This window comes from Myotis nattereri (genome assembly GCF_964212035.1).
Source record: "Myotis nattereri genome assembly, chromosome: 12".
NCBI classification, from domain to species: domain Eukaryota; kingdom Metazoa; phylum Chordata; class Mammalia; order Chiroptera; family Vespertilionidae; genus Myotis; species Myotis nattereri.
The window spans coordinates 34840742-34855743 of NC_138087.1; the positions used below are offsets into that span (position 1 = coordinate 34840742).

Below are 15002 nucleotides of genomic sequence, written 5' to 3' on the forward strand. Positions count from 1 at the left end.
GAAGGGTACCATTAAATGTTTAAACAATAATTTTAATGTTATTTTTTTTTAAAAAAAATTTTTGTTGTTGAAAGTATTACATAGGTCCTTCTTTCTCCCCCATTAACCTCTTCCAGCCCACTCCCATGCCCCTCAAGGCCCTCACCACCCCACTGTCTGTGTTCATAGGTTATGTATACTGTATATGCATAGAAGTTCATTGGTTGATCTCTTTCCACCCATACTCCCAAGACAAAATTAACCCTTGAAGTTGACCAAAGCTTTTCTTTATCTGAGGAATACTTGCCATGACTTGATTTAAAAAATGTATACCCAGCCCGGCTAATGTGGCTCAGTGGTTGAGTGTCAACCTAAGAACCTGGAGGTCACGGTTTGATTCCCGGTCAGGGCACATGCCTGAGTTGCCACTCGATCCCCCGTGTGGGGTGTGCAGGAGGCAGCCAATCAATGATTCTCTCTCATCATTGATTTTTCTATCTCTCCCTCTCCCTTCCTCTCTGAAATCAATAAAAATATATATTAAAAAAAAACCAAAAAGTATACCCAGGCCCAGCTGGTTTGGCTCAGTGAATAGAGTGTCAGCTCGCGTACTGAAGGGTCCTGGGTATGTACCTTGATTTGATTCCGGTCAAGGGTATGTACCTTGGCCGCAGGTTCCCTGGCCCTGGTAGGGGTGTGTGCAAGAGGCAACCAATCGACGTGTCTTTCTCATATTGATGTTTCTCTCTGTCTCTCCCTCTCCCTTCCACTCTCTCTAAAAATCAATGGAAAAATATCCTTGGGTGAGGATTAACAACAAAAAGTACACCCAATTATTACAAAATTGACAAGTTAGGTTATAGGTATTCCATATAGACCTTTGTGGGGAGAGTGTGGAATCTTGAACAAATATATCAATAGAATCCATGCCTTAGTGGAACAGAACATACCTGAAAGTGCTAATGTTATTTTGGAATTTATAAACAAATGGAGAGTAACACAATCTAGCATGATAGCTAAGAAAACAGAATCTAAGGCTAACCTGCTTTGGCTCAAATACTGGCCATTTACTACACCTTGGACAAGTTCCTTTATACCTCTATGCCTCCATTTTCTCTCATGTAAAACTAGAGGCCCAGGGGCGATATCGCGCAGCCCGTCCACCTTGCTACGATTGGAGCCTGTGGGCCAAAGGTGGGGGGGAGGGGGGCGTGAGGTGCTCCATGCACCTCATGGTGACTGGTTGTTTGGTCGTTTTGGTTGTGACGCTTCTTGGCCTTTTATTATTATGATAGGGCTAAAAATAGTAACTTACAGGATTTTTGTGTGGATTAATCAATACATATTAGAGCACTTAAAACAGTCTGACAGAGTAAACACTGATAATATTCACACAATATGAACAATTCATTCATCTATCAAATAGTAAACTAATCCTTTGATTAAAGATAATCTAGTCATTTAAACTAGCCAACCAACTTATCTGGATACCTGAAAAACCTTACTTTGAGAAATTAAAATAGTTTAAAATAATTTCACCTTTAAATTTTCCTGGTAAACATCTAAATCCCAATCCATCCATCAGCTTTTAATATTCCAACTGATTCTTAACACAGTCCCTCAAATATATAATCTTGATAATTTCCGTTGCCTTTTTACATTATACTCATAATAAAAATTTTAATCCTTCAAATTATACTCATTATCTTAATTTTTCTATGTGCTAAAATCTCCCAACTAGGTTGTGAATTTCTTAATGAAAGATATATGACTTTTTTTCTATACTTCCTGAGCCACAGGTCTCCTTTATTCCCAATCACCTACCACCAGACAATTATTTCTACCTACATGCCTGCACATAAACTCATTTTATTTGAAACCAAACCCATTAGTTTTTCCCTACCATCTACAGTGCTTCCTAAGCTCCATTACCCAATTAAACATTCTAGAAATTTCTCTGACATTTCTATTCTTCCTATAACAAATTGTTCACTAAATCTTGTGGTTATACTATTATAGTCTGTTAATACGGTGAATCATATTAATGAGTTTTCTAATGTTAAACCATCCTTGACTTCTTACTATAAAACCTTCTAAATATTTCTTTTTCAGATTATATAAAGTATATTTATTGTGAAGAATTTGAAAAATCCAGGAGATAAAAATTATCTGCAATTCTCTAAGCGATAATTAATGTTAACATTTTTATGTATTTCCTTCTGGGCTTATTTTTTAACTAGAGGCCTGGTGCACAGATTCGTGCACTGGGGGGGGGGGTCCCTCAGCCTGGCCTGTGGACACTCCCCCAAGGGGTCCCAAATTGTGAGAGGGTGCAGGCCAGGCTGAGGGACCCAACCAGTGCATGATTGGGACCGGGGAGGGACTGTGGGAGGGCTCCTGGGTGTGTCCGGCCCATCTCGCCCAGTCCCGATTGGCTGGATCCCAGCAGCAAGCTAACCTACTGGTCAGAGTGTCTGGCCCCTGGTGGTCAGTGCACGTCATAGTGATTGGTCGAACAAATGGTTGGACACTTCACATATTAGGCTTTTATTATATAGGATGACTTTCAAAGAAACAAAATTAGAATTACATCCTCCATATTTATTTTCTGCTCATTTCACTTCACATTGTACTCAAGAGTACTTTATATTAAATATTTTTCAAAAATAGGATATTGACATGCTTGAAAGCAATAGCTAACTGATGTCATTGAACAGACTGTGACTATCCACCTTCGGTGTCACTGAAAAAAATCTCATCATAGTATTTATGCAAATGTTTACAGCTTTTTTCTTTTCTTTTTCACAGCTTTTGATAAAATTCCCAGTGACAACATCCTACATAGATTCAAAAATTGCTGAATCATAGCTAAATTTGGCTGGAAGTCAACAGATGAGCCATTGAAAACTGTGTTAGATCATCAAAAAGCAGTTCTGCTGATCATAAAGACAGTAATGTCAAAGATTCATATGACTTTGAAGAAAACTTTTGTAAAATTTGTCCTAGAAAATAGATTTTGTTTCTAAATTGATATTTTATATTTATATTTATAAAGCATGGATTACTAGATTAAGTATAAATGCAGGAGGAAAATAATAATCAAGATTTCAGTGCCTCACAGTACTCCATAATATGGTTGTACTATTTATCATCAGATGGCAAATTCCATCTAGTTATAACGTTAAAAGCAACATAAGAAAGATAGTCAACAAATACTATTAGGGAAAGTTAGGACAAATGTTTTAATTGCACATGAGACCACAGAGAAGAACTGGTGTGAATGCCTCTGTAGCCCTTTATAGCGTCCCATGTACCAGGCCCATGTCTTCCGAAAGTTTGGAATGCAATGCAAGTTTGGAAAACCTCCAGTTGGAAGCTTTAATCACAATTGCTATTCCAGATGTGTTTACTTCAAAGAAGTATATCAATATTATTATTCTGACAAATTTTTTTCCTTTACCACATTAAGCAAACACCACCAGAAACATTTGCTTTCACCAGCAGGGACAGCATTAAACTTTCATTGTCTTGCCTCAGTTCTCTATCAACTCTGTGCTACAATTTAGTTCACAGGGACTTTGTTATCTCATCATTCCACATAACTGTAAATTGGTCTACTTCACACTGATGGAACTTGGTGAGCGGAAGTAGCAGGTATCCCAGATGTCTTGGTAAGATATAAACATGCCAGAAAGCTGGAAATAAAACACAGGATATTTGGGGGAGCCTACAATCTTAGTACATTTCTGGAGGATCCAATGGGCTATAGCAAGCAGGCTATCTCTTTCAACATGAAAAGTCAATGTGCATTTTCACTAAAAAACAGGCACAATGTGAATCCGTGAGTGGCTATAAAGTCTGATTGGCTTTGAAGACAGTATGGCTCTGGTTAGTATTATAGGATGAGACACTTGGAAGCCCACACATACAATGGCAAAACAATTGTTTATTAATCATTGGTGAATGTTATGACAACCATTATCAGTCATCTCATTGCTTACACAGTATTTTATAAACTAAGGGGTCATGATGGCAGATGAGATTATGCAGAGATTCAACAGCCTGGGATCTCCCCATCAATATTCCAGGATAGCCAATGAAAACCTAATTTGCCAGTAGCAGAAATCAGTGAATCTCGGAGGAACTACTAGTTCCTCACTTCAACAAGCCCATTTTAGATCTGGTATTGCCTTCTCTCCTTGCCATTCTTCTATCAGTAATACATCTGTGGTCTTACTAAATGAATTCTATCCCCTACCACATTACTTACTGATCCAGTGAAAAATGAAGGCAATGGGCTTGTGAAATTCACTGGTATTAGGAACATCACTATCAAGAAACACCAGGTTTATTGAATGTGAAATGTTTTACTGAAGACACGTACAGTTATAGTGCCAGGTGGGTTATTACACCTTGTAAGGTTGAGATATTTTCCCACATACTATTGCTTCTGACCAAGTTTACAGCAAAAGTGAGGGAACTATTTCACACTGGCTGGTTTTACATGGCTCCAAAGCAACTCGCCTATAACATGTCAGCTGGTGACACCTGAGGGATGCTATTCTACCAGATGCAGCCATGCTCTGAAAGAGCAAGCAATATACGGTACTGTTTCCTACAGCAGAATACATAGGCCTAGGAAGAGAACTGGAGGTGTGAGTGACAACTCACATTATCACAACTAAGACTTACAAAAATTTTGCTTTTTACCCTTATGACTTGGGCTCTACTCATTTACAAATTTTAATATCTTACCAAGGGAGGACTGTTTATCCTTTTCTTTCTATTATAAATGATACCAGAATAATAACATATATAACAATAAACTTCACTTTTTCAGATACTATGTTTGAATTAAACAGAATACACAGCTTATATTTTTAAATAAAAAGTATGAAGAAATGAGTATTTTATGAATAAACTGCGTAAAAAGAAGGAAAAAATCTAAAGTATCTATTGTCATGACATAGTTGAGGATGAATAAAATTCTAAATACTTTTGGAGGAGGGGACACCAATAGGAAAGAGATCTCAAAATGCCATTTAAAAATCGTATTAATATACTACAAATAAAAACTATGTTTACTAAATGAACATATTACTTGGGATAAAAAAACATGACTTGAAGCTTAACTCCTAACACTTCTGAGTGGCATTTTTACTTTAGCAGTATCACACTGCTTATAAATCTTACAACACAACATGCTGCTTCCCAACTGTGTCTTTGCATGTGCTGCTGCTTTGCTTCCTTATCTATATGGATAACTCCTATGTGTTCCTCATAATCCAGTTCAGCTGTTACCTCCTCTGGGAAGCCTTCACTTACATTAATCCCTATCGTAACACTTTTCCCCTACAAAGAAAACTATTTTTCAGTTCTTTGTATACATATTTCTATTACTATATTTATCTGAATAACAATTCAAGGACCTGCTTGAATTATATAATATCGTATCTAAAACCTAGAGAGGTGGGGGGATAAAAGCTAGTCCTATAACCAGATACCAAGGAAGCAAAGAGGAAAAAGATAAAGCAAAGACTAGCTGGGGAATGGAAAGAGGATGTGGAGTAAATAAAGACTATAGGGTAGTATCTATACTAATAAAAGAGTATTATGCTAATTTGACCAGGAAACCTTCCAGAGATCTTCTGGACGTCCTTCAAGACAAAGCCATGGTGGCGGGGCTGAGGCAGAGGCAATTAGGGGTGATCAGGCCAGCAGGGGAGAACAGCGGGGGGCAAGCAGACCATCAGGGAAGAGCAGTTAGGGGGATCAGGCCGGCAGGGGGGGCAGTTGGGGACAAGTAGGCTGGCAGGGGGGGCAGTTGGGGGCGATCAGGGTGGCAGGGGAGGAAGTTGGGGGTGATGAGGTCAGCAGGCAAAGGTGGTTAGGGGCGATCAGACAGGTAGGCAAGCGGTTAGGAGCCAGTGTTCTTGGATTGTGAGAGGAATGTCCAACTGCGGGATCAGGCTTAAACCGGCAGTCGGACATCCCCCGAGGGGTCCCGGATTGGAGAGAGTACAGGCCAGGCTGAGGGACTCTCCCGAACCCCCACCACACTGTGCATGAATTTTGTGCACTGGGCCTCTAGTTATATAATAATAGATGTTATAGAAGGTAATTCAAACAGTAGACTTACCAAAATGTCTGATTTTTTGCTCATATTTCTGCATAAATGATTCTGATTTATCTTCATCTTCAGTTTCTTTTCCTTTATCTTGATTAATAAAACTCTAAAAAAAATTTAAGTTAAAATCAGATTTTATATTCTGATTGATCTTCTTTCTCAGATACTGAATGTCTTGCAATCTTTTCTACAGACACTATAAATAGGTGGTATAATCTTATACTGATAGTATATCATTAAATTCATGTGTTCAACTCTATTAAACAATTAAAATTTACTTATACTGGAGTTTCATTTAAAATGATGTATGAAAAGTTGTAGAATTACTTTAGAAATTATACAGAAAAACAAATGAATCTTTTTGTTAAACTAAATTTCCCTATTAAAGGTAGGTATAGAAAGATCCTGTACATGCATCATTTATGTTTTGCTTTATTCATTCCCATTAAGTATCTGCAACTCTAGACCAGTGATTTTCAACCTTTTTCATCTCATGGCATACATAAACTAATTACTAAAATTCTGTGACACACCAAAATATGTATATTTTGCTGATCTGACAAAAAAAGTAAGATACAACTTTGATTTACTTACAAAATAAAGAAATACCCTTTTTTGCTTCAAAATGACTTTTTAAAAATTTAGGTGCCCTTGCACACTCTCTCCTAGGAGCATGCCTGCGCCTTCCCACCCCCTTCTTTCTTTCTTCGAAAGCATGATTTCCTAAACTCTAAGGGACATCACGAGGCTTGCAACCAGTGCAGCAATAGGCAGTGGCAATTCATCCTAGGCAAACCCCTGAACCAGTCCCCATGGCCCCTTGTTTTTTTTCTTTTTTTTAATCCTCACTTGAGGATATTTTTCCATTTCTTTTGAGAAAGTGGAAGAGAGGGAGAAACATCGATGTGAGAGACACACATAAACCGTTGCCTTGAGCACGCACCTTGACCAGGTTTGGGGAGCAAACTGACAACCCAGGTATGTGCCCTTAACCAGGAAGCCCTCTCGGTGAGCCAAAGCAGCTCAACCTAGGCTCATTTCCCCAGCCCTTCCTTGTTTCATTGCCCCTAGCTTTAATAAACATCCACTAAAATAAAAAATAAAAATTCAGGCGTCTAAACTTTTATATAAGGACTAGAGGCCCAGTGCGCAAAATTTGTGCACGGGTAGGGTCCCTAGGCCTGGCCAGCAATCAGGGCTGATCAGGGCCTTCCGGCTGCCACTGGGGCCTCCATTCTGCGCTGCCCCCTGGTGGTCAGCGCATGTCATAGCAAGCGATCAAACTCCAGGTCAAACTCCCTTAGGGACAATTTATATATTAGGCATACACACACACACACACACACACACACACACACACACATATGATTTCTGGTACCAAGAGACACCTTATTATGTGAGGTGACCAATAAGATGCAACTCCATTTATGACCTATATACAAGACATACCAGACAGCTATAGTTGTTTTGGCTATTGTCATTTTTTTTTTTTGACAATCTAAGGGAAAATAGGTCAGTGCCCCTGACTAAATAGTCAGGTACTATATGTTTTAAAAATTCTTGCGGTTGAAAGTCACTGCTCTAGACTAATCTTTGGAGCTCTTGCTGGATATAAATCCCGAAATTCAAATCATATAGAGAATAAAATATTATCTACCAGAAAGTCTTTGATAAGACACAAACCTAAAATAGACCTTTGTTGTAAACTTTTCTTAGGAGAAGCCAAACAGTTTGATTCTGAAATCAAGTACAAAATTCTATTAAAGAAGTGCTTATTTTCGATTAAATAAGTCATAAAACAGACCAAGATGAAGTTTGTATCTGGCTAGAAAAAATGGCAGAACAATTTTGCAGAACATTCTGTGGTCGCATTTAAACCTTGAGATCATCACTGCCAAAAATGAAAACTGCAAACTAGCTCTCTGGCAGTTTACAATAAAAAAGCACACAAGTTTATATATTTCAAAATGAAAGCATTTTTTCCTTATATACTCTGCTATCTAGACCAGCACTGTCCAGTAGAAATATAATCCATCACAAATATAATTTAAAGTTTTCTATTAGCCACATTAAAAAGCATAAAGAAACAGATAAGTTAATAACATTAGTTTAACCCAACATATCCAGCATATAATTTCAACAGGTAAGCAATGCAAAAAATTATTAATAAAATATTTTACTTCTTTTGGTACTAAATCATTGGAATCTGGTGTGTATTTTACACTTACAGCACATCTCAATTCGGACTAGCCATATTTCAAGCTCTCAATAGCACATGTGGCTAGTGGCTATAGAGTTGGACAGCGCAGATCTAGACCAGTCCTCTCAAGTCTCAAGCTCCCAGACAAAATCAATGTACGATTTTGAGCAAATGACTGGAACATAAAAATAGTCCTAATTAATGTGTGGTATAAATGTAGGCCTTGTTAGAACCTAAGTTTAAAAAAACAATTAAAAGGAGAGACAAATGAAAATTTGTGACCACTATATTAACTTTACAAAACAAAGAAACATTATTTTGACCATTCTCTCTGGAAGAAGAAAATTATTTTGAATAGTTTTAGGGTATAAATGCAAACCAGAATAAAATAACACTTTAGAAGACACACCCTTAGAACAATATATACTGACATAGCAAAATATTAAGATAAAGAATGATCCTATTGTGGGGGGAGCAAAAATATATAAATATAAATTGGTACAAGTACAAAAAAAGTCTAGAAAGATATAACTTACTGTTACCAGTGTTATCTCTGGGAAATGGCAGCTAGTGAAGGAAGCCTTATAATTCTATTTTACATATTTATGTGGTTTTTGTTGTTTTTTTACAAAAAGCATGTTGCTGAATTCATAATTTTTCTCAATTAAAGAATAAAGTACTGATAGTGCTAGTGGTGTCATTTCCCTATGTGTATTATTTATTATTACAGCAGAACTAGAGCTGGTGTAGGACAAGGATATTTAGAGTTCTTAAAAGGGTATGTTGAGGGTGAATGCCAGAACAGAAACAAATAACTACAGATTGAGAAGAATAACGACAGTTAAAGGTAAATTAAATGTGAATTTAGACAAGAATGAGCAGTCTATCCCTGAAGCTTGAAAAGGTTAATACAAACAGAAAGAATACTTTACATACTAGTTGAAAATGACTGACGTTCATTACCCATATCTACTTCAGATATAAAAGTCAAAGAATAAGGCTTATATAATCCAGTAGAAATAGAAAACCACTCTTAATAAACTACTAACTTGGCATAAGTAATATACTGGTCCTTTCACTACTAACGGTTATAATACCAAGTTCAGATTACTACCTAAAGTTTACTAAAAAAAGTAACAGTGGTAAACACTTTAGTTAATAAATCCAGCAACTGTACATTAGTGCTAAAAAACTAACGGCAAGCTGATAACACAGCAACATTAGAAAGCGCTTGTAAAATCTTAGCTTTACCACCTGATAGGCCCCATGCTACTTGCTTTTAAGACATTACCCTATTTAGTCTTCATACCAACCCCATAAAGTTGAGGAAACTGAGACTTAGAGATGTTAAGTGACTTGCCCAAGGTCACAAGCATGTGACAAAGCTAAGATTTGAGGTAGTCTGATTCCAGAGCCCACACTTATATTCAGTGTGCTATGCTGCAGCCATATATTTGTATTCAGAATTACCCACATTAGACACAATTGGGAATACAGGTTTCTGTAACAAGCACTTTTCATCAACTGTCAAAAACAAATACTGATTATAGGATTCAGTTGTTTTGCTACCAAATATGCACAAAGGTTTGTACAAACATTTTGTTTTTTTCTTCTTTGATTACGGTGCAAAAAAAAGGTCATACCTTATTAAAAACATCCTTGCTAATGGTATCCACATTCCATAGACACATTCTCTCTCTTTGTACTAGAGCCTCTTCTTTCTGCCGCCATTCTTCTTCACGTTGCCTCAGTTCTGATACTGCTGTTTGTGCCTTGGCCTGTTCCTGATCCAAGGACTCAGAATTATGCAGTGCTAAGCTACCAAGTTTCTGCTGAGCTTCAGCGAGGTTCCATTTGCATGCCACAGAGCTCTTCACAAACTCTTTCTGCTTTTGGCAAGCCATTTCAATTCCATGGCTATACATCTGGATGAAAAATAATCTTTGTAAGAAATGAAGAAGGCATTGGGAATGTTTACGCAGCACAGTTCAATTTTCTTTTAGTCAGGAATTTCTATACAATGTTTCTGGTGCATAGGTATCCAGAAATCTTCTGTTTGTGTGCAGTTACATTTTTATATTATGGGCCTTCTTTCATCCACTAGACTCTACCAGTAAGCTTCTTTGTTAATCTGTGCCCCTCCCCCAAAACTAACAGCAACGAAAAGCCTAGCAACTAGCACAGATAAACTGTAGCTGGTGTACAACAAACATTTGTTTTATAGTCTTTATCATCTGAAATAGCAGAAAGAGAACAAAAGCTTAAATCTAGTTCATCAACTTATTACTCAACATGCTGAAAATCAGACCTTTAGAATTTTGCTCTGCAAGTTATTCATTGCAAAGAATTAGCAATCATCTATTAGTTTCTAATTTCCTTCTATATTATCCAAATCCTTGGCAATCTGAGTTCTTATTGGCAATTTTTATTTATAACTGACTATATCAAATAGATACTCTTTAACTTAATCCTAATCAAAACAGGTAAAGTTATTAAAAAAGAAAAGCCAACTGGCCCACCCTAGTGATTCTGTTCCAGTCAGAAGCAATAGTAATTCGCTTCAATATTTATCGAACTCCTACTTGAGATGGGTGCCTTCTATTCAACAGCTGTATAAAATAAGAGTTGAAGGCACATTCTTTATGATTTCTTAGCCAAAATGTAGATCAATATCAAACTAGAAATTCAGAATAACTTTACTCCAATCTGTTCCCTTATCTGCATCACTATTATATAAATACACCCTTTCTCATTTTGAGCCATTCTCTTCTCTGCTAGACTTGGAGTGATCTCTCCAAAAACTAAATCTGGTAATTTTACTCATTCTTAGATTCTTGGGAAAAAGTGCAAACTCTGTGACATGGCATTGTCCCTCATGATTTAACTCCCTATTATCTCTCTGGACTGTTTCAGTTTCTCTTCAGTTTTGCTTATTCTTTCCCTCCACCCCTTCAATGTGGCAACCCCCTTTCCTCATGCCTCACAAACTCCTACCTCCATTCCAGATTCTGGCATTACATACCTAAATTTTCCCTCATCCCTTCCCCCTCCACCCAAGTTATGCATACTTCCATAGTGGTGTTTTCACACAACATTGTGCTTATTTGTTTACCCAACTCTCAGCTTCTTTAGGAGCTGGAACAATAAATCTTAGGTGAATAAATGACTCCACTTCATGGAATATACTAGTGGTGGTAAAGAATTCTGAGGCAAGAAGCATGCAAGGTTCCTATTTCCTAGATGAGTCTTCAAGGTAAACTTAGATTTCTATTGGGGCAAATGTGGATATTGTTGATATTCAGATGTTTTACTTAATTATTTAGCAGGTTTGGAGCCCAGGCACCACATGACTCTAACCAAGTACTTATTTTTATTTTTTTGCTATCTTAGAATAGAATCAAGAAGTGCAGACTAGCTATGCTTTAAGGAGGAGCCAGGAAAAGAAAACAATTTAAGCTATAAAATTTATATTGTAAGAAAAGACAGAGATATACTAAGGAAGAATATATATACAAACAGATCTAGCATTTTCAAATTATGTGGGAGCAAATTCTCAAGTCATTTCTTTTCTCTCTCTCTCTCTTTTTTTTTTTTTTTTAATTTTTGTAAGATTTTATTTGAGCCAAACTGACAACATATGTTGGGGACCAAGATCTCAGATGCTTAAGTCATTTCTTAAACATAGAAATCTTATCTCTAAATTCTGAAAATGATTTATGTTTAAATTCTTCTCCGCAGACTATATAGACGTTTGGGTATTTGAGCAAACTATGCAGCATGTATTGAGATGACTAAATAAAAAGTCATATTTTATCTGTGAACATATTGAGATTTCAAAGGGGTATTAAACATAAATTCAAAGAACATAAAATCAAAAAAGAAACTTGAACATTACGGTCTAACTTTATCTCTATATTCCAAACTGCTATATGTTATATTTAATGTATAATTCTGTTATAATTAATGTCATTTGTGATGTATAACATTACATCCAGGATTAGACATCATATATAACATTAATGTCTAGATTCCCAAATTCCATAAAATTGAACCAAAGCTATTTTTATAAAGATTATACAATGTTTATAAATTGAATTAAACATTTTATTCTTTCCGAATATTCCAATCCAAATGTAAATCCTAAAGCCAGCAAGACAAATAAACAGGTTATAACATGCGAACTAATTTAGGATTAGTAATCACTTTACAGATATTAACAGTATCCAAAGGTAGTTTCAGCCAAATAGTTTTGCATTACATCACAGGATGGGCACTGCAGTAGGTGGGAAAAAATGAGACTGTACTAGGAGTCAGAGTGGATTTTGGTTTTAATTCTGCCACTAACTAGCTACATGATCTCAGGGAAATAATTTTCAATGAAAGAGATAAGGCTATTTGCTTCTAAAATCCCTTCCTGATAAATAAGCTTATAATTCCAAGTATATGAGCACAGATTAATACACAAATATTTTAAAAATTAAGTTTCTCTTGAGATTCAACCACAATGCACTAAAATTCTTCTTCTATCCTCTCCATATGCCTTCAAAATTGACGTTGGCAGCTGCTGTTCATTCTCTTTTCCTCTCTGTAGCACATTCATTATGTGGTTATATAACACACTTTGTATACAAAGATGACACCAGTGACCCATCATTAGTGGGTGTGTACTGACCTATCAATTCTCACTCTGTCCTCCTGAAAAATGTCTTGCATTTTCCCAGTGACGGGCTGGCCAAAGTACAGTCTGTGTTATGAAACAGCATTTTTCTCTGTCTGAAGCCAACTCCATGAGCTGGGCATAGGATCCATGATCCTGCCCTTAGTGACAAACGACTTAAATGGCTCGTATTCGTTAACGGCTTGCAAGATGAGTCTAGAGAGAAACTATTAATTCAGTTAAGCCCTTGGGGATTCCATTCTGCACGAAGCCTAGAAAGCAGACACCTATAATCCGTTTGGTTGAACAGACAAGTCTGCAATCCTGTAACACACGCTCAAAACACACTCAGGAGAAAAACCAGGACAAGATGATATGAGTACGTAAGCACTTTATTAAGACAGGACCCAGAAAAATCCTAAACGGCACAGCACATGCAGCTAAGTTTCAGAGGAAGGCATGCTGGGCTGAAAACCACAGGTAGCATCAGGAACCTCAGGAAGAAGTTTTAAGGACAAGGCAAACGTGAGCCTCTGTGTTTTTACTGGAGAAGGATGGGAAGCAAAACTAAAAACAACAGTCAGGGATAGAAAAATGGTCACGCGAATGGGAGAGATCTTAGGCCAGCCTCAAAAGCGACATTTAATCTGTTCAGATGTCACAGCAGTACATTCGGATCAGAAACCTTTACAAGGAAGGAGCTCGGTGAGTTGCTGAAATGCCACCATTTGCTGTGCCGAATGATGAACTAGGCACACATATTAGAACCTTCACCAGAAGGCAACGCTCGGGTAAAACCACGCACAGGAGGACAAAGGGTCAATGTGACCGCTGAGCCGCCCCCCATCTGGGTGCCGTCAGGAGAGGGCTGGGGAGAGGCACGCCTTCCAAGGTTGAGGAAGGATGAGCCACGGTGAAAAGGTGCGGGCAGAGGTGGAGGTTGGACACACAGGTCCGGCCCCTCTTCCAAGCCTTCGGAGCAGTGGTTCTCAACCTCCCTAAGGCCGCGGTCCTTTAATACAGTTCCTCATGTTGTGGTGACCCCCCCAACCATAGAATTATTTTCGTTGCTACTTCATAACTGTAATGTTGCTACTGTTATGAACCGTAAATATCTGATATGCAGGATGTATTTTCATTGTTACAAACTGAACATAATTAAAGCATAGCAATTAATCACAAAGACAATATGTAATTACATATGTGTTCTCCGATGGTCTTAGGCGACCCCTGTGAAAGGGTCGTTCGACCTCCAAAGGGGTCACGACCCACAGGTTGAGAACCGCTGCTTTAGAAGATGCTACCATAGCGGTGTGATGGCACCGGGCGCTCGGCCCCAGCGGGTGAGGTGGCAGCGCAGACCAGGGCACCCGAGAGGGTCGCAGAGCCGGGGGCCTCCGGGAGCCTCCGGGAGCCCGGCCACTGCACCTCCCCTGCCGCTCGCAGAAAGGGGCCCCTTCTCACCTGGGCGCCGCCGCCCGGCAGTGGTGGGCAGCGGGGAGAACTGGGAGACACATCCAAGTCACTCTCTTCCTCAGCCTCAGCCTCGGTCCGAGGGAGGCTCCAAGGTCCTGGAGGCGGCCATGGCTGCTCCATGCCGGGCTGCCCCGGGCCCTACAACACACGGCCTCGGCGTGGGGGAGACCTGCTGCGCCGAGCCAGCCGCCCAGCCGGCCGGGGCCGTTACCCAGAATCCCTCTGGGGCCCGCGACGCCGACGCACGCCCCACGCTAGGCCGGGCCCGGCCACCGGCGGACGGCGGAACTCGACGGACTCGATTAGGGACGTTACTTCCGGCCTGGAGGGCGGGGCCAGGGCGGTGCGTCCCGGCCCCTGTGTGTGAGGCTTGGCTCTCGGAGTCCCACTTTCTAAGCACTCGGTTCCCTGCAGTTCTCGTCGCTGCCGACTCACCCCGAGGGGCGCTGCGGGCCCAGTGTCTCCTGCGCTATAAACAGGGAGGGAGACCTGGATGCCGATGATGCTCAGACCAGGGAGCATCCACTTGTTTAAAATCTGCACCTCATTGCTACACATTGATA

The 15002-nt window shown here is 39.0% G+C and overlaps 2 protein-coding genes across 4 annotated transcripts in view; one reads left to right on the plus strand and one right to left on the minus strand.

The window, feature by feature from the left end:
• Nucleotides 1–3514, plus strand: part of AK3 (adenylate kinase 3) — a 36411-nt gene extending 32897 nt beyond the window's left edge. Inside the window, exon 6 of the mRNA XM_081103227.1 lies at nucleotides 2788–3514. The gene's annotated coding sequence lies outside the window, so the exon portion shown is untranslated. The remainder of the gene's footprint in view (nucleotides 1–2787) is intronic.
• CDC37L1 (cell division cycle 37 like 1, HSP90 cochaperone) overlaps nucleotides 1–14763 on the minus strand; it is a 37306-nt gene extending 22543 nt beyond the window's left edge. The window contains exons 1-3 of one of the 3 annotated variants that reach the window (XM_081103224.1): nucleotides 14428–14739; nucleotides 9950–10231; nucleotides 6119–6212 (exon numbers count right to left, since the gene is read on the minus strand). In XM_081103224.1, coding sequence (XP_080959350.1) covers nucleotides 6119–6212; nucleotides 9950–10231; nucleotides 14428–14559 — 508 coding nt within the window. In that variant the 5' untranslated portion in view covers nucleotides 14560–14739. Of the gene's footprint in view, nucleotides 1–6118; nucleotides 6213–9949; nucleotides 10232–12978 lie in introns of all 3 variants that reach the window. The other 2 variants (XM_081103223.1, XM_081103225.1) reach the window with 2 other exon arrangements.
• Nucleotides 14764–15002: the final 239 nt, after the last annotated feature.